The sequence below is a fragment of the Pseudophryne corroboree genome, chromosome 6, assembly GCF_028390025.1.
Source record: "Pseudophryne corroboree isolate aPseCor3 chromosome 6, aPseCor3.hap2, whole genome shotgun sequence".
Classification (NCBI taxonomy): Eukaryota; Metazoa; Chordata; class Amphibia; order Anura; family Myobatrachidae; genus Pseudophryne; species Pseudophryne corroboree.
Window position 1 is genome coordinate 824,375,076 of NC_086449.1, and position 20,326 is coordinate 824,395,401.

The 20,326-nt window shown below is 48.6% G+C and overlaps 1 protein-coding gene across 1 annotated transcript in view; it reads left to right on the forward strand.

Moving 5' to 3' along the window:
• The window catches only part of ERC1 (ELKS/RAB6-interacting/CAST family member 1), a 79,495-nt gene that overhangs the window by 27,686 nt on the left and 31,483 nt on the right, over positions 1-20,326 (forward strand). Inside the window, exon 2 of the mRNA XM_063930080.1 lies at positions 16,436-16,583. Coding sequence (XP_063786150.1) covers positions 16,436-16,583 — 148 coding nt within the window. The remainder of the gene's footprint in view (positions 1-16,435; positions 16,584-20,326) is intronic.

Here is a 20,326-nt window from a genome sequence, read left to right on the forward strand (position 1 = left end):
TTAAAGTGCAGGCGTACTAGAGGTTTCATCTCATCCCCTGTGCTGGTTCTTCTCTGCTGTTATGCTGGTTGTTAAGGTGTAAATAGCGCTCACCGCAGCGGATTAGCGTACACTGATAAGGTATAAATAGCGCTCACCACAGCTGATTAGCGTACACTGATATTGTGTAAATCGCGCTCACCGCAGCGGATTAGAGTACACTGATAAGGTATAAATAGCGCTCACCGCAGCGGATTAGAGTACACTGATAAGGTATAAATAGCGCTCACCGCAGCGGATTAGCGTACACTGATTTGGTGTAAATAGCGCTCGTCGCAGCGGATTAGCGTACACTGATGAGGTGTAAATAGCGCTTCCCGCAGCAGATTATCGTCCTCTAATAAGGTGTAAATAGCGCTCTCCGCAGCAGATTATCGTCCTCTAATAAGGTGTAAATAGCGCTCTCCGCAGCGGATTAGCGTACTTTGATTTGGTGTAAATAGCGCTCACAACAGCGGATTAGCGTACACTGATAAAATAGCGCTCACCGCAGATTAGCGTACATACGGATTAGCGTACATTGATAACTTGTAAATAGCGCTCACTGCAGCAGATTAGCGTACACTGATAAAGTAGCGCTCACCGCAGCAGATTAGCGTACATACGGATTAGCGTACTCTGATAACTTGTAAATAGCGCTCTCCGCAGCAGATTAGCGTACATACAGATTAGCGTACACTGATAAAGTGTAAATAGCGCTCACCATAGCGGATTAGAGTACACTGATAAAATGTAAATAGCGCTCTCCGCAGCGGATTAGAGTACACTGATAACGTGTAAATAGCGCTCACCACAGCGGTGATAATGTCGATATTATCTTAGACCGAAAAGCTATACCTCTAAATACACTATTACCGTGGAGCCGCAATGGCCGCTAGGCGGAATACACGTGCTACGCACTTTGTACGCTATTTGCGTACAGAGTCCTGCACGTGGTACGTACTTGGCGTACACACGCCGCGCTGAGTGTACAGAGAACACACAGCGAGCGCACACACAATTGATAACCTTTAAACCTTGTTAATGATATACTGTAATGATTTGATTGCACTTTAAACCTTTAGCAGCAAAGTACTGCAACAATGTTATATCTTAAACCTTAAGTAGCGCTGACGGTATAAAGTACCCGCAGTGCGCACACCTTATCAATACCTATACACTTTATACAGATAAATACACTTTAAAACCCTTGCAGGAAAGTGAAGACACAACACAGATTTGTAGTTGCAACCACAGGGTTCTAAGGCCACAGTGGATTAATTCCAAAAGGTAAAACAGTACAAATCATACACTACAGGCTAACAAGATAAATCTAAACAGAATAATGGCTACAGAGAATGTACATACGTGAGAATGTTCGCAAGCGCAACCCGGCCGGTCCTCCGCTAGTCAGATAGAAAGCGTTCAGAGTCTTCTGACCGGCCAGGCAACAATGGGCTTTTTATACACAACATGCATACACAATACAATGGTCACTGTAATCTCATTGTCCATTGGACACAGGGATTTGTCCTTACATTACAGAAGAGGTCATAGGTGGATTTGAATAGATGGGCGATGTCTTTCCTCAACTGCTCTTGTGGGTGGTATCCTCTGGATTCCCGCCGCATACATAATATACAGTAAATACAGTTAATGTTCATATTCTGCTTCTGCACATAACTATACGCTGGAACATGCGATCTTTCTCTAACCAGCACCGGAATGTTACCCTCAAAATACCCTACAGCTGGATACTAGACATCACCTTCCAACCTTTATCTGATCCTTCCTATCATGCAAAGGCGAATCCCTCCGTCCAGGGACTGTTTAAACTATTAATACTCGCTGACATGGTCTAGGGGAGCTATATCTAAAATGTACGCAATATGGGTTAAATATGTAATGTTCTAATAACCCTCTATGCGCTCACAAACTCTACCGTAAATGCGCATACCACGCACTAAGGCGCATGGCCGTGGAAAGCTCCTTTACGCAAATTGCGGATATGTGCACGCACGACAGACTGAGTGCACGCGCAGCGGGCATGTGCATGGGGTTAGTACGTGGGGCATGCATTACAATATTTTTTGACTTTGACAGCGAATTAGCGTACACTGATAAGGTGTAAATAGCGCTCACCACAGCAGATTAGCGTACACTGATAAAATGTAAATAGCGCTCACCGCAGCGGATTAGCGTACATACGGATTAGCGTACTATGATAAAATGTAAATAGTGCTCACCACAGCGGGTTAGCGTACATACGGATTAGCGTACACTGATAAGGTGTAAATAGCGCTCACCACAGCGGATTAGAGTACACTGATAAAGTGTAAATAGCGCTCACCGCAGCGGATTAGAGTACACTGATAAAGTGTAAATAGCGCTCACCGCAGCGGATTAGAGTACACTGATAAAGTGTAAATAGCGCTCACCACAGCGGATTAGAGTACACTGATAACGTGTAAATAGCGCTCACCACATTGGATTAGCGTACACTGATAAAGTGTAAATAGCGCTCACCACAGCGGATTAGAGTACACTGATAAAGTGTAAATAGCGCTCACCACATTGGATTAGAGTACACTGATAACGTGTAAATAGCGGTCACCACAGCGGATTAGAGTACACTGATAAAGTGTAAATAGCGCTCACCACAGCGGATTAGAGTACACTGATAACGTGTAAATAGCGCTCACCACATTGGATTAGAGTACACTGATAACGTGTAAATAGCGGTCACCACAGCGGATTAGAGTACACTGATAAGGTGTAAATAGCGCTCACCACAGCGGATTAGCGTACAATATTTTTTGACTTTGACAGCGGATTAGCGTACACTGATAAGGTGTAAATAGCGCTCACCACAGCAGATTAGCGTACACTGATAAAATGTAAATAGCGCTCACCACAGCGGATTAGCGTACATACGGATTAGCGTACTATGATAAAATGTAAATAGTGCTCACCACAGCGGATTAGCGTACATACGGATTAGCGTACACTGATAAAGTGTAAATAGCGCTCACCACAGCGGATTAGAGTACACTGATAAAGTGTAAATAGCGCTCACCATAGCGGATTAGCGTACACTGATAAGGTGTAAATAGCGCTCACCGCAGCGAATTAGAGTACACTGATAACGTGTAAATAGCGCTCACCACATTGGATTAGCGTACACTGATAAGTGTAAATAGCGCTCACCACAGCAGATTAGCGTACACTGATAAAATGTAAATAGCGCTCACCGCAGCGGATTAGCGTACATACGGATTAGCGTACTATGATAAAATGTAAATAGTGCTCACCACAGCGGATTAGCGTACATACGGATTAGCGTACACTGATAAGGTGTAAATAGCGCTCACCACAGCGGATTAGAGTACACTGATAAGTGTAAATAGCGCTCACCACAGCGGATTAGAGTACACTGATAAAGTGTAAATAGCGCTCACCACAGCGGATTAGAGTACACTGATAAAGTGTAAATAGCGGTCACCACAGCGGATTAGAGTACACTGATAAGGTGTAAATAGCGCTCACCGCAGCGGATTAGCGTACACTGATAAGTGTAAATAGCGCTCACCACATTGGATTAGAGTACACTGATAACGTGTAAATAGCGGTCACCACAGCGGATTAGAGTACACTGATAAAGTGTAAATAGCGCCCACCACAGCGGATTAGCGTACACTGATAAAGTGTAAATAGCGCTCACCACAGCGGATTAGCGTACACTGATAAGGTGTAAATAGCGCTCACCACAGCGGATTAGCGTACACTGATAAGGTGTAAATAGCGCTCACCACAGCGGATTAGAGTACACTGATAACGTGTAAATAGCGGTCACCGCAGTGGATTAGAGTACACTGATAACGTGTAAATAGCGGTCACCACAGCGGATTAGAGTACACTGATAACGTGTAAATAGCACTCACCACAGCGGATTAGAGTACACTGATAACGTGTAAATAGCGGTCACCGCAGTGGATTAGCGTACACTGATAAAGTGTAAATAGCGCTCACCACAGCGGATTAGAGTACACTGATAACGTGTAAATAGCACTCACCACAGCGGATTAGAGTACACTGATAACGTGTAAATAGCGGTCACCGCAGTGGATTAGCGTACACTGATAAAGTGTAAATAGCGCTCACCACATTGGATTAGCGTACACTGATAAAGTAGGGCTCACCGCAGCGTATTAGCATACAGGTAGATAAGCCTACACTGATGAGGTGTCAATAGCGCTCACTGCAGCGATTAGCGTACACTGATATAGTGTAGCTAGCGGCCACCGCAACGGATTAGCGCACATGGATTCCCGCACACCTGACGTCTGTGCGTCTTCTACAAGCGGCAGAGAGAATCTGGTACGGTTCAAGTAAAGGGAATTTATTTTATATTTCGCTTACTGCAAACACTGTTGTCCCGAATGGGAGAAACGTCCTCCTAAATCTCTGTGACATTTGGCCAACAATTATTTCCTTGGAATGACAAACGTGTTCTGCATATTTTACACGTCATGTGCGCCAAATATTCATTGAGAGTGAAGCCCCTTATCCCCGTCACTGTGTCAAATACATCAGAGTTGTGCAACAATACAGTATGTAACTGCTCACCATGCAAACGTTGGTCATCCTGCTGAAGGCCTTGGAGTCTGAAGGGGTGGTCTTCAGTATGCCGGCTGTCGGGATCCCGGCGCACAGTATTACCGGCGCCGGGATCCCGACAGCCGGCATACCGACACTTATTCTACCTCGTGGGGGTCCACGACCCCCCTGGAGGGAGAATAAAATCGCCACCGTGCCCGCAAGGGGCTCATTTGCACTCGCCACACTGTCGGTATGCCGGCGGTCGGCCTCCCGGCGCCGGTATGCTGGTCGCCGGGAGCCCGACCGCCGGCATACCATACTACACCGTCTGAAGGTTCTTGCGTTGCCATCTATATTGCAGCATGTGAGACTGGAAGCTCCTGATTGGCTGAAACCCCAGGCAGCACCCCCCAGCTTGTCTGATATTTTGGGGTGGGGTATTAGAGCAATTTGCCTGTCATGCATTGGTTTCTTAACACCGTCCTGCACCTTTTACAAAATGCGTTTTATCATTTCTCTAACGTCCTAAGTGGATGCTGGGGACTCCGTAAGGACCATGGGGAATAGCGGCTCCGCAGGAGACTGGGCACATCTAAAGAAAGCTTTAGGACTATCTGGTGTGCACTGGCTCCTCCCCCTATGACCCTCCTCCAAGCCTCAGTTAGATCTCTGTGCCCGAACGAGAAGGGTGCACACTAGGGGCTCTCCTGAGCTTCTTAGTGAAAGTTTTAGTTTAGGTTTTTTATTTTCAGTGAGACCTGCTGGCAACAGGCTCACTGCATCGAGGGACTAAGGGGAGAAGAAGCGAACTCACCTGCGTGCAGAGTGGATTGGGCTTCTTAGGCTACTGGACATTAGCTCCAGAGGGACGATCACAGGCCCAGCTTGGATGGGTCCCAGAGCCGCGCCGCCGGCCCCCTTACAGAGCCAGAAGGCAGAAGAGGTCCGGAAAATCGGCGGCAGAAGACGTCCTGTCTTCATCAAGGTAGCGCACAGCACTGCAGCTGTGCGCCATTGCTCTCAGCACACTTCACACTCCGGTCACTGAGGGTGCAGGGCGCTGGGGGGGGGGCGCCCTGAGACGCAATAATAATAATAATAAACACCTTGGATGGCAAAAAATGCATCACATATAGCTCCTGGGCTATATGGATGCATTTAACCCCTGCCAGAATATACAGAAAAACGGGAAGATAAGGCCGCCGATAAGGGGGCGGAGCCTATCTCCTCAGCACACTGGCGCCATTTTCCCTCACAGCTCCGTTGGAGGGAAGCTCCCTGACTCTCCCCTGCAGTCACTACACTACAGAAAGGGTTAAAAAAGAGAGGGGGGCACTAATTTGGCGCAGTATTAACTATACAGCAGCTATAAGGGGAAAAACACTTATATAAGGTTATCCCTGTATATATATAGCGCTCTGGTGTGTGCTGGCAAACTCTCCCTCTGTCTCCCCAAAGGGCTAGTGGGGTCCTGTCCTCTATCAGAGCATTCCCTGTGTGTGTGCTGTATGTCGGTACTTTTGTGTCGACATGTATGAGGAGAAAAATGATGTGGAGACGGAGCAGATTGCCTGTAATAGTGATGTCACCCCCTAGGGGGTCGACACCTGAGTGGACTGTTGGAAGAAATTACGTGACAGTGTCTGCTCTGTATAAAAGACAGTGGTTGACATGAGACAGCCGGCTACTCAGCTTGTGCCTGTCCAGACGTCTCATAGGCCGTCAGGGGCTATAAAGCGCCCGTTACCTCAGATGGCAGATATAGACGCCGACACGGATACTGACTCCAGTGTCGACGGTGAAGAGACAAATGTGACTTCCAGTAGGGCCACACGTTACATGATTGAGGCAATGAAAAATGTTTTACACATTTCTGATAATACGAGTACCACCAAAAAGGGGTATTATGTTCGGTGAGGAAAAACTACCTGTAGTTTTCCTGAATCTGAGAAATTAAATGAGGTGTGTGATGATGCGTGGGTTTCCCCCGATAACAACTGATAATTTCTAAAATGTTATTGGCATTATATCCTTTCCCGCCAGAGGTTAGGGTGCGTTGGGAAACACCCCCTAGGGTGGATAAACGCTCACACGCTTGTAAGGGCTCTAACCTCTCCTGAGATGGCCGCCCTTAAGGATCCTGCTGATAGAAAGCAGGAGGGTATCCTAAAATGTATTTACACACATACTGGTGTTATACTGCGACCAGCAATCGCCTCAGCCTGGATGTGCAGTGCTGGGTCGGCGTGGTCGGATTCCCTGACTGAAAATATTGATACCCTAGATAGGGACAGTATATTTTTGCCTATAGAGCATTTGAAAGATGCATTTCTATATATGCGTGATGCACAGCGGAATATTTGCCGACTGGCATCAAGAGTAATGTCCATTTCTACCAGTAGAGGGTTATGGACACGTCAGTGGTCAGGTGATGCGTATTCCAAATGGCATTTGGAAGTATTGCATTATTAAGAGGAGTTATTTGGGGTCGGTCTTTTAGACCTGTTGGCCACGGCAACAGCTGGGAAATCCACGTTTGTACCCCAGGTCGCCTCTCAACATGAGAAGACGCCGTATTATCAGGCGCAGTCTTTTCGTGGACAAGCGGGCAAAAGGTTCCTCTTTTCTGCCCCGTGACAGAGGGAGAGGAAAAAGGCTGCAGAAATCAGCCAGTTCCCAGGAACAGAAACCCTCTCCCGCCTCTGCCAAGCCCTCAGTATACGCTGGGGCTTTACAAGCAGAATCAGGCACGGTGGGGGGCCCGTCTCAATGAATTTCAGCGCGCAGTGGGCTCACTCGCAAGTAGACCCCTGGATCCTTCAGGTGATATCTCAGGGGTACAAATTAGAATTCGAGACGTCTCCCCCTCGCCGTTTCCTAAAGTCGGCTTTACCGATGTCTCCTTCTGACAGGGAGACAGTTTTGGAAGCCATTCACAAGCTGTATTCCCAGCAGGTGATAATCAAGATACCCCTCCTGCAACAGGGAACGGGGTATTATTCCACACTGTGGTGGTACCGAAGCCGGACGGCTCGGTGAGACCGATTCTAAATCTAAAATCTTTGAACACTTACATACAGAGGTTCAAATTCAAGATTGAGTCACTCAGAGCAGTGATTGCGAACCTGGAAGAAGGGGACTACATGATGTCTCGGGACATCAAGGATGCTTACCTTCATGTCAAATTTTACCCTTCTCACCAAGGGTACCTCAGGTTTATGGTACAGAACTGTCACTATCAGTTCAGACGCTGCCGTATGGATGGTCCACGGCACCCCGGGTCTTTACCAAGGTAATTGCCGAAATGATGATATTCCTTCGAAGGAAGGGAATTTTAGTTATCCCTTACTTGGACAATTCCCTGATAAGGGTAAGATCCAGGGAACAGTTGGAGGTCGGTGTAGCACTATCTCAGGTAGTGTTGCGGCAGCACGATTGGATTCTCAATATTCCAAAATCGCAGCTGGTTCCGACGACTTGTCTTCTGTTCCTAGGGATGATCCTGGACACAGTCCAGAAAAAGGTGTTTCTCCCGGAGGAGAAAGCCAGGGAGTTATCCGAGCTAGTCAGGAACCTCCTAAAACCGAGCCAAGTCTCAGTGCATCAATGCACAAGGGTTCTGGGTAAAATGGTGGCTTCCTACGAAGCAATCCCATTCGGCAGATTCCACGCAAGAACTTTCCAGTGGGACCTGCTGGACAAATGGTCCGGGTCGCATCTTCAGATGCATCAGCGGATAACCCTGTCACCAAGGACAAGGGTGTCCCTCCTGTGGTGGTTGCAGAGTGCTCATCTTCTAGAGGGCTGCAGATTCGGCATTCAGGACTGGGTCCTGGTGACCACGGATGCCAGCCTGCGAGGCTGGGGAGCAGTCACACAGGGAAGGAATATCCAGGGCTTAGGGTCAAGCCTGGAGACATCACTTCACATAAATATCCTGAAGCTAAGGGACATTTACAATGCTCTAAGCTTAGCAAGACCTCTGCTTCAAGGTCAGCCGGTGTTGATCCAGTCGGACAACATCACGGCAGTCACCCACGTAAACAGACAGGGTGGCACAAGAAGCAGGAGGGCAATGGCAGAAGCTGCAAGGATTCTTCGCTGGGCGGAAAATCATGTGATAGCACTGTCGGCAGTATTCATTCCGGGAGTGGACAACTGGGAAGCAGACTTCCTCAGCACGACCTCCACCCGGGAGAGTGGGGACTTCACCCAGAAGTCTTCCACATGATTATAAACCGTTGGGAAAAACTCGACAGGTATTGCGCCAGGTCCAGGGACCCTCAGGCAATAGCTGTAGACGCTCTGGTAACACCGTGGGTGTACCAGTCAGGGTATGTGTTCCCTCCTCTGCCTCTCATACCCAAGGTACTGAGATTGATAAGATGGAGAGGAGTAAGCACTATATTCGTGGCTCCGGATTGGCCAAGAAGGACTTGGTAACCGGAACTTCAAGAGATGCTCACGGAGGACCCGTGGCCTCTACCTCTAAGAAGGGACCTGCTCCAGCAAGGACCCTGTCTGTTCCAAGACTTACCGCGGCTGCGTTTGACGGCATGGCGATTGAACGCCGGATCCTGAAGGAAAAAAGGCATTCCGGATGAAGTCATCCCTATCCTGATCAAAGCCAGGAAGGATGTAACCGCAAAAACATTATCACCGCAATTGGCGAAAATATGTTGTGTGGTGCGAGGCCAGTAAGGCCCGACGGAGGAAATTCAACTGGGTCGATTCCTACATTTCCTGCAAACAGGAGTGTCTATGGGCCTGAAATTAGGGTCCATTTAAGGTTCAAATTTCGGCCCTGTCAATTTTCTTCCAAAAAGAACTAGCTTCAGTCCCTGAAGTTCAGACGTTTGTAAAAGGGGTACTGCATATACAGCCTCCTTTGGTGCCTTCAGTGGCACTTTGGGATCTCAATGTAGTTTTGGGTTCCAAAAGTCACATTGGTTGGAACCACTTAAATCTGTGGAGTTAAAATATCTCACATGGAAAGTGGTCATGCTGTTGGCCCTGGCCTGGGCCAGGCGCGTGTCAGAATTGGCGGCTTTGTCCTAAAAAAGCCCTCATCTGTTTCCATTTGGACAGGGCGGAATTGAGGACTCGTCCTAAGTTTCTCCCTAAGGTGGTTTCAGCGTTTCACCTGAACCAACCTATTTGTGGTGCCTGCGGCTACTAGGGACTTGGAGGACTCCAAGTTACTTGACGTTGTCAGGGCCCTGAAAATATATGTTTCCAGGACGGCTGGAGTCAGGAAATCTGACTCGCTGTTTATCCTGTATGCACCCAACAAGCTGGGTGCTCCTGCTTCTAAGCAGACTATTGCTCGTTGGATTTGTAGTACAATTCAGCTTGCACATTCTGTGGCAGGCCTGCCACAGCCAAAAATCTGTAAATGCCCACTCCACAAGGAAGGTGGGCTCATCTTGGGCGGCTGCCCGAGGGGTCTCGGCTTTACAACTTTGCCGAGCAGCTACTTGGTCAGGAGCAAATACGTTTGTAAAATTCTACAAAATTGATATCCTGGCTGAGGAGGACCTGGAGTTCTCTCATTTGGTGCTGCAGAGTCATCCGCACTCTCCCGCCCGTTTGGGAGCTTTGGTATAATCCCCATGGTCCTTACGGAGTCCCCAGCATCCACTTAGGACGTTAGAGAAAATAAGAATTTACTTACCGATAATTCTATTTCTCATAGTCCGTAGTGGATGCTGGGCGCCCATCCCAAGTGCGGATTGTCTGCAATACTGGTACATAGTTATTGTTACCAAAAAATCGGGTTATTGCTGTAGTGAGCCATCTTTTCTAGAGGCTCCTCTGTTATCATGCTGTTAACTGGGTTCAGATCACAAGTTGTACGGTGTGATTGGTGTGGCTGGTATGAGTCTTACCCGGGATTCAAAATCCTTCCTTATTGTGTACGCTCGTCCGGGCACAGTATCCTAACTGAGGCTTGGAGGAGGGTCATAGGGGGAGGAGCCAGTGCACACCAGATAGTCCTAAAGCTTTCTTTAGATGTGCCCAGTCTCCTGCGGAGCCGCTATTCCCCATGGTCCTTACGGAGTCCCCAGCATCCACTACGGACTATGAGAAATAGAATTATCGGTAAGTAAATTCTTATTTTCTCTATCGTCCTAGTGGATGCTGGGGTTCCTGAAAGGACCATGGGGAATAGCGGCTCCGCAGGAGACAGGGCACAAAAGTAAAGCTTTCCGATCAGGTGGTGTGCACTGGCTCCTCCCCCTATGACCCTCCTCCAAGCCAGTTAGATTTTTGTGCCCGGCCGAGAAGGGTGCAATCTAGGTGGCTCTCCTAAAGAGCTGCTTAGAAAAGTTTAGCTTAGGTTTTTTATTTTACAGTGAGTCCTGCTGGCAACAGGATCACTGCAACGAGGGACTTAGGGGAGAAGAAGTGAACTCACCTGCGTGCAGGATGGATTGGCTTCTTGGCTACTGGACATCAGCTCCAGAGGGACGATCACAGGTACAGCCTGGATGGTCACCGGAGCCTTGCCGCCAGCCCCCTTGCAGATGCTGAAGTAAGAAGAGGTCCAGAATCGGCGGCAGAAGACTCCTCAGTCTTCTAAAGGTAGCGCACAGCACTGCAGCTGTGCGCCATTTTCCTCTCAGCACACTTCACACGGCAGTCACTGAGGGTGCAGGGCGCTGGGAGGGGGGCGCCCTGGGAGGCAAATGAATACCTATTTTGGCTAAAAATACCTCACATATAGCCTCCGGAGGCTATATGGAGATATTTAACCCCTGCCAGAATCCGTTAAGAGCGGGAGACGAGGCCGCCGAAAAAGGGGCGGGGCCTATCTCCTCAGCACACAGCGCCATTTTCCCTCACAGAAAGGCTGGAGGGAAGGCTCCCAGGCTCTCCCCTGCACTGCACTACAGAAACAGGGTTAAAACAGAGAGGGGGGGGCACTAATTTGGCGATATGCTTATATATTAAGATGCTATAAGGGAAAACACTTATATGAGGTTGTCCCTATATAATTATAGCGTTTTTGGTGTGTGCTGGCAAACTCTCCCTCTGTCTCTCCAAAGGGCTAGTGGGTCCTGTCCTCTATCAGAGCATCCCCTGTGTGTGTGCTGTGTGTCGGTACGTGTGTGTCGACATGTAGGAGGACGATGTTGGTGAGGAGGCGGAGCAATTGCCTGTAATGGTGATGTCACTCTCTAGGGAGTCGACACCGGAATGGATGGCTTATTTAGGAAATTACGTGATAATGTCAACACGCTGCAAGGTCGGTTGACGACATGAGACGGCCGACAAACAATTAGTACCGGTCCAGACGTCTCAAAAACACCGTCAGGGGTTTTAAAACGCCCGTTTACTTTAGTCGGTCGACACAGACACAGACAGGGACACTGAATCCAGTGTCGACGGTGAATAAACAAACGTATTCCTTATTAGGGCCACACGTTAAAGGCAATGAAGGAGGTGTTACATATTTCTGATACTACAAGTACCACAAAAGAGGGTATTATGTGGGATGTGAAAAAACTACCATAGTTTTTCCTGAATCAGATAAATTAAATAAAGTGTGTGATGATGCGTGGGTTCCCCCCGATAGAAAATTATGGGCGGTATACCCTTTCCCGCCAGAAGTTAGGGCGCGTTGGGAAACACCCCTTAAGGTGGATAAGGCGCTCACACGCTTATCAAAACAAGTGGCGGTACCGTCTATAGATAGGGCCGTCCTCAAGGACCAGCTGACAGGAGGCTGGAAAATATCATAAAATAGTATATACACACATACTGGTGTTATACTGCGACCAGCGATCGCCTCAGCCTGGATGTGCAGAGCTGGGGTGGCTTGGTCGGATTCCCTGACTAAAAATATTGATACCCTTGACAGGGACAGTATTTTATTGACTATAGAGCATTTAAAGGATGCATTTCTATATATGCGAGATGCACAGAGGGATATTTGCACTCTGGCATCAGGAGTAAATGCGATGTCCATAACTGCCAGAAGATGTTATGGACACGACAGTGGTCAGGTGATGCAGATTCCAAACGGCACAAAGGTGTATTGCCGTATAAAGGAAGAGGAGTTATTTGGGGTCGGTCCATCGGACCTGGTGGCCACGGCAACTGCTGGAAAATCCACCGTTCTTTACCCTAAGTCACATCTCTGCAGAAAAAGACACCGTCTTTTCAGCCTCAGTCCTCTCGTCCCTATAAGATCATATCTGCCCAGGGATAGAGGAAAGGGAAGAAGACTGCAGCAGGCAGCCCATTCCCAGGAACAGAAGCGTTCCACCGCTTCTGACAAGTTCTCAGCATGGCGCTGAGACCGTACAGGACCCCTGGATCCTACAAGTAGTATCCCAGGGGTACAGATTGGAATGTCGAGACGTTTCCCCTTCGCAGGCTCCTGAAGTCTGCTTTACCAAGGTCTCCCTCCGACAAGGAGGCAGTATGGGAAAAATTCACAAGCTGTATTCCCAGCAGGTGATAATTAAATTACCCCTCCTACTACAAGAAAAGGGGTATTATTCCACACTATATTGTGGTACTGAAGCCAGAAGGCTAGGTGAGACTTTTTCTAAAAATTTTTTTTTGAACACTTACAAAGGTTCAAATCAAGATGGAGTCACTCAGAACAGTGATAACGAACCAGGAAGAAGGGGACTATATAGTGTCCCGGGACATCAGGGATGCTTACCTCTATGTCCCAAATTTGCCCTTCTCACTAAGGGTACCTCAGGTTCGTGGTGCAGAACTGTCACTATCAGTTTCAGACGCTGCCGTTTGGATTGTCCACGGCACCCCGGGTCTTTACCAAGGTAATGGCCGAAATGATGATTCTTCTTCGAAGAAAAGGCGTCTTAATTATCCCTTACTTGGACGATCTCCTGATAAGGGCATAGTTCAGGGAACAGTTGGAGGTCGGAGTAGCACTATCTCGGATACTGCTACAACAGCACGGGTGGATTCTAAATATTCCAAAATCGCAGCTGATCCCGACGACACGTCTGCTGTGCCTAGGGATGATTCTGGACACAGTCCAGAAAAAGGTGTTTCTCCCTGAAGAGAAAGCCAGGGAGTTATCCGAGTTAGTCAGGAACCTCCTAATAACAGTGCATCATTGCACAAGGGTCCTGGTAAAAATGGTGGCTTCCTACGAAGCAATTCCATTCGGCAGATTTCACGCAAGAACTTTTCAGTGGGATCTGCTGGACAAATGGTCCGGATCGCATCTTCAGATGCATCAGCGGATAACCCTATATCCAAGGACAAGGGTGTCTCTCCTGTGGTGGTTATAGAGTGCTCATCTTCTAGAGGGCCGCAGATTCGGCATTCAGGATTGGATGCTGGTGACCACGGAGCCCAGCCCGAGAGGCTGGGGAGCAGTCACACAAGGAAAAAATTTCCAGGGAGTGTGATCAAGTCTGGAGACTTTTCTCCACATAAATATACTGGAGCTAAGGGTAAAGTTATAATGCTCTAAGCTTAGCAAGACCTCTGCTTCAAGGTCAGCCGGTATTGATCCAGTGGGAAAAACATCACGGCAGTCGCCCACGTAAACAGACAGGGCGACACAAGAAGCAGGAGGGCAATGGCAAAAACTGCAAGGACTTTTCGCTGGGCGGAAAATCATGTGATAGCACTGTCAGCAGTGTTTCATCCCGGGAATGGAAACTGGGAAGCAGACTTCCTCAGCAGGCACGACCTCCACCCGGGAGAGTGGAAACTTCATCGGGAAGTTTTTTCCACATGATTGTAAACCGTTGGGAAATACCAAAGGTGGACATGATGGCGTCCCGTCTGAACAAAAAACGGGACAGGTATTGCGCCAGGTCAAGAGACCCTCAGGCAATAGCTGTGGACGTTCTGGTAACACCGTGGGTGTACCAGTCGGTGTATGTGTTCCCTCCTCTGCTTCTCATACCTAAGGTGCTGAGAATTATAAGACGTAGAGGAGTAAGAACTATACTCATGGCTCCGGATTGGCCAAGAAGGACTTGGTACCCGGAACTTCAAGAGATGCTTACAGAGGTCTTATGGCCTCTGCCGCTAAGAAGGGACTTGCTTCAGCAAGTACCATGTCTGTTCCAAGACTTACCGCAGCTGCGTTTGTCGGCATGGCGGTGGAAAGCCGGATCCTAAGGGAAAAAGGCATTCCGGAAGAGGTCATTCCTACCCTGGTCAAAGCCAGAAAGGAGGTGACCGCACAACATTATCACCACATGTGGCGAAAATATGTTGCGTGGTGTGAGGCCAGGAAGGCCCCACAAAGAAATTTCAACTCGGTCGTTTCCTGTATTTCCTGCAAACAGGAGTGTCTATGGGCCTCAAATTGGGGTCCATTAAGGTTCAAATTTCGGCCCTGTCGATTTTCTTCCAGAAAGAATTGGCTTCAGTTCCTGAAGTCCAGAAGTTTGTCAAGGGAGTATTGCATATACAACCCCCTTTTGTGCCTCCAGTGGCACTGTGGGATCTCAACGTAGTTCTGGGATTCCTCAAATCACATTGGTTTAAAACCAGTCAAATCTGTGGATTTGAAGCATCTCACATGAAAAGTGACCATGCTCTTGGCCCTGGCCTGGACCAGGCGAGTGTCAAATTGGTGTTTTTTTCTCAAAAAAGCCCATATCTGTTTGTCCATTCGGACAGGGCAGAGCTGCGGACTCGTCCCCAGTTCTCTCCCTAAGGTGGTGTCAGTGTTTCACCTGAACCAGCTTATTGTGGTGCCTTGCACCTACTAGGGACTTGGAGGACTCCAAGTTGCTAGATGTTGTCAGGGCCCTGAAAATATGTTCCAGGACGGCTGGAGTCAGGAAAACTGACTTGCTGTTATCCTGTATGCACCCAACAAACTGGGTGCTCTTGCTTCTAAGCAGACTATTGCTAGTTGGATGTGTAATACAATTCAGCTTGCACATTCTGTGGCAGGCCTGCCACAGCCAAAATATGTAAATGCCCATTCCACAAGGAAGGTGGGCTCATCTTGGGCGGCTGCCCGAGGGGTCTCGGCTTTACAACTTTGCCGAGCAGCTACTTGGTCAGGGGCAAACACGTTTGCTAAATTCTACAAATTTGATACCCTGGCTAAGGAGGACCTGGAGTTCTCTCATTCGGTGCTGCAGAGTCATCCGCACTCTCCCGCCCGTTTGGGAGCTTTGGTATAATCCCCATGGTCCTTTCAGGAACCCCAGCATCCACTAGGACGATAGAGAAAATAAGAATTTACTTACCGATAATTCTATTTCTCGGAGTCCGTAGTGGATGCTGGGCGCCCATCCCAAGTGCGGATTATCTGCAATACTTGTAAATAGTTACAAAAATCGGGTTATTATTGTTGTGAGCCATCTTTTCAGAGGCTCCGCTGTTATCATACTGTTAACTGGGTTTAGATCACAAGTTGTACGGTGTGATTGGTGTGGCTGGTATGAGTCTTACCCGGGATTCAAAATTCCTCCCTTATTGTGTACGCTCGTCCGGGCACAGTACCTAACTGGCTTGGAGGAGGGTCATAGGGGGAGGAGCCAGTGCACACCACCTGATCGGAAAGCTTTACTTTTGTGCCCTGTCTCCTGCGGAGCCGCTATTCCCCATGGTCCTTTCAGGAACCCCAGCATCCACTACGGACTCCGAGAAATAGAATTATCGGTAAGTAAATTCTTATTTTTTCCTTTCTGACTTCCGTCTGTGTTTTTCACCAAAGCCTTTATATTATCAGTGTTTTCTTAATTGTTCCCACTTTGTGCATAAAGTTGTACACAGTGGATGCGGTAGAGCTGCATGGTGTCATGTCTAAGGGTGAGTACACAGTGACCCATCTCCTTGTTCTCTTCCCTGACAGGCAGGAAGCTCTGCTTGCCGCCATCAGCGAGAAGGACGCAAACATTGCGCTGCTTGAACTGTCCTCGTCCCGGAAGAAGAAGACGCAGGAGGAGGTGGCCTCTCTGAAGAGGGAGAAGGACCGGCTTGTCCAGCAGCTCAAACAGCAGGTGAGATACATTGGTCTGATCTCTGCGTCCACTCAATGACTACATTCTTGTATATGTGTGTGCCATTGTGATGGTTAGATAGAAAGTGACCAGAAGTCCCTCTCGTATACAGTTGCACCCTATGCTTGAGCCTACTTGGGTTTTTACAATTGCACACCTGCCCCCATGACCTCTACCATTGTGGGCGGGTGCTACACCTTACCTGGTAGACACGCCCCCTTTTGATGCCAGGTAATGAATGAGCCGTGCTCGGTCCTGTAGTCGGGGCCCAGGCCTGCTCTTTATCCTCCCACTGTGATACAGTGATCTGAGAAAGCCTGGCTGTAGCCTGCAGAGCTGACGTTTTATTGCACAGCACTCAGTCACCTCCGCTAACCCTATGCTGGCACGGTGCACCAGTCCCAATCCTGCACTCTATAAATCACAGGCCTGCGTTGCCAGGGGTCTCATGCTAGGAACAGTGCGGTGTGCGATGGGAGCCAGGGTGTGTGTCTGTACACAGCACAGCCTGTGACACTACGCAGACGGGAAGATGACATCAGATGGAAAAGCTCCAGGCTGCCCTCACACTCCGTCTAATGTGCCGTCTTGAGCAGCTCTCCCGTCACCTGCAGTCTCTGGGCTGATATCACAGTCACCGTAGTAATGATAAGTACGTTCTGTGTACGCAGCCAGCAGGCTCCGCCGCCTCAGCGTCATCTCTCAGACGTACAATGTGCAGGGGTTAATAATGCGCAGCTTTGAGGGGGGGGGTTGTTGTTTTGTTGTGACAAAATAAACCCTATCCTTACCCCCCATTCATACAAGCCCCACCCCAATCCCCTAAATTGCACCCATTTTCCACCCAGCTGTGTGCGCTTGATGGGTCTTAAAGTCCCGCCCACTACACACAAGCCACACCTCCAACATGGCCTGTCATACCCCTTATATCAAGACAGGTTAGGGGGCACTGCCAGCCCATTGCCCCTATCTACCACCTCCCCAGCAACCTTATGGCTATTTTTTACTGACATTGTTATAGACATTTTTTTACTGACGCATTGCTGTATCACATACACCAAACTAATCCAATGTAGAGCAACAAGATGCCTCGTACCGGTGAATGCAGATTAGTATCAGCAAGGTGTCCAATTCTTAAATAATGATGGATGAACATATTATTTTACTGACAGTTGATTTACTGACGTTGGTACCATTGTACTGGCCCTCCGCAGTAGAGTTACATTGGAAGCTCCAGACTTTGGCGTTCCTGAGACCTGCGCAGGGCCCCACACGCTCACTGAGTGCGGATGAAGTGCACCTTAATGAGATCGTTTCCCTCCCTTGCTGACCCCTCCAGAGTTAATGTTTGCTGGTATGTTCCGAGTGAGCCAATGTTTTGTCACCATGACGCTGCTTGGGCTGGTCCATTGCCGGTCTCTGGAGAGGGGGGAGAGCTGTGACTGCTTTACATCATGCAGCCAGTGCTGTGCGGGCTCTGGAGGGATTTACGTTTTCCAGATTCTAATTCCAGATGAATCATGTGAAGGACTGAGTCAGAGAGTGGGGGGGGGGTTGTCTCATACGCCCCTATATGGAAGCTGTAGGGTAATTATTAGTATTGTCAGATGTGATGTGACCCTTCTGCTGCAGCGATCACCCATATTACAGTTATGTGTTGTGCCACTGCCCAGCGTCTCCGCTATATAATCCCCACCGCCAGGGTGCTGACATTAATAGTCCCAGTAATCTGTGATTATACTCAGCACACTGACAGTCCCCATAGTGCAGTCTGTGATATACTGAGCACACTGACAGTCCCCATAGTGCAGTCTGTGATATACTCAGCACTGAGCACACTGACAGTCCCCATAGTGCAGTCTGTGATATACTCAGCACTGAGCACACTGACAATCCCCATAGTGCAGTCTGTGATATACTCAGCACTGAGCACACTGTCAGTCCCCATAGTGCAGTCTGTGATATACTCAGCACTGAGCACACGGACAGTCCCCATAGTGCAATCTGTGATATATTGAGCACACTGTCAGTCCCCATAGTGCAGTCTGTGATATACCCAGCGCTGAGCACACTGTCAGTCCCTATAGTGCAGTCTGTGATATACCCAGCGCTGAGCACACTGACAGTCCCCATAGTGCAATCTGTGATATATTGAGCACACTGTCAGTCCCTATAGTGCAGTCTGTGATATACCCAGCGCTGAGCACACTGACAGTCCCCATAGTGCAATCTGTGATATATTGAGCACACTGTCAGTCCCTATAGTGCAGTCTGTGATATACTCAGCACTGAGCACACTGACAGTCCCCATAGTGCAGTATGTGATTATACTCAGCACTGAGCACACTGACAATTCCCATAGTGCAGTCTGTGATATACTAAGCACACTGTCAGTCCCCATAGTGCAGTCTGTGATATAATGAGCACACTGACAGACCCCATAGTGCACTCTGTGATATACCCAGCGCTGAGCACACTGTCAGTCCCCATAGTGCAGTCTGTGATATACCCAGCGCTGAGCACACTGTCAGTCCCTATAGTGCAGTTTGTGATATACTGTGCAGTCTGTGATATACTCAGCACTGAGCACACTGTCAGTCCCCATAGTGCAGTCTGTGATATACTGAGTACACTGTCAGTCCCCATAGTGCAGTCTGTGATATACTCAGCACTGAGCACACTGTCAGTCCCCATAGTGCAGTCTGTGATATACTCAGCGCTGAGCACACTGTCAGTCCCCATAGTGCAGTCTATGATATACTCAGCACTGAGCACACTGACAGTCCCCATAGTGCAGTCTGTGATATACTCAGCACTGAGCACACTGACAGTCCCCATAGTGCAGTCTGTGATATACTCAGCGCTGAGCACACTGTCAGTCCCCATAGTGCAGTCTGTGATATACCCAGCGCTGAGCACACTGTCAGTCCCCATAGTGCAGTCTGTGATATACTGAGCACACTGACAGTCCCCATAGTGCAGTCTGTGATATACTCTGCACTGAGCACACTGACAGTCCCCATAGTGCAGTCTGTGATATACGGAGTACACTGACAGTCCCCATAGTGCAGTCTGTGATATACTCAGCACTGAGCACACTGTCAGTCCCCATAGTGCAGTCTGTGATATACTCAGCGCTGAGCACACTGTCAGTCCCCATAGTGCAGTCTGTGATATCCTCAGCACGGAGCACACTGACAGTCCCCATAGTGCAGTCTGTGATATACTCAGCACTGAGCACACTGACAGTCCCCATATTGCAGTCTGTGATATACTCAGCACTGAGCACACCGACAGTCCCCATAGTGCAGTCTGTGATATACTCAGTGCTGAGCACACTGTCAGTCCCCATAGTGCAGTCTGTGATATACTCAGCGCTGAGCACACTGTCAGTCCCCATAGTGCAGTCTGTGATATACTCAGCGCTGAGCACACTGACAGTCCCCATAGTGCAGTCTGTGATATACTGAGTACACTGTCAGTCCCCATAGTGCAGTCTGTGATATCCTCAGCACTGAGCACACTGTCAGTCCCCATAGTGCAGTCTGTGATATACTCAGCGCTGAGCACACTGTCAGTCCCCATAGTGCAGTCTGTGATATACTCAGCACTGAGCACACTGACAGTCCCCATAGTGCAGTCTGTGATATACTCAGCACTGAGCACACTGTCAGTCCCCATAGTGCAGTCTGTGATATACTCAGCACTGAGCACACTGACAGTCCCCATAGTGCAGTATGTGA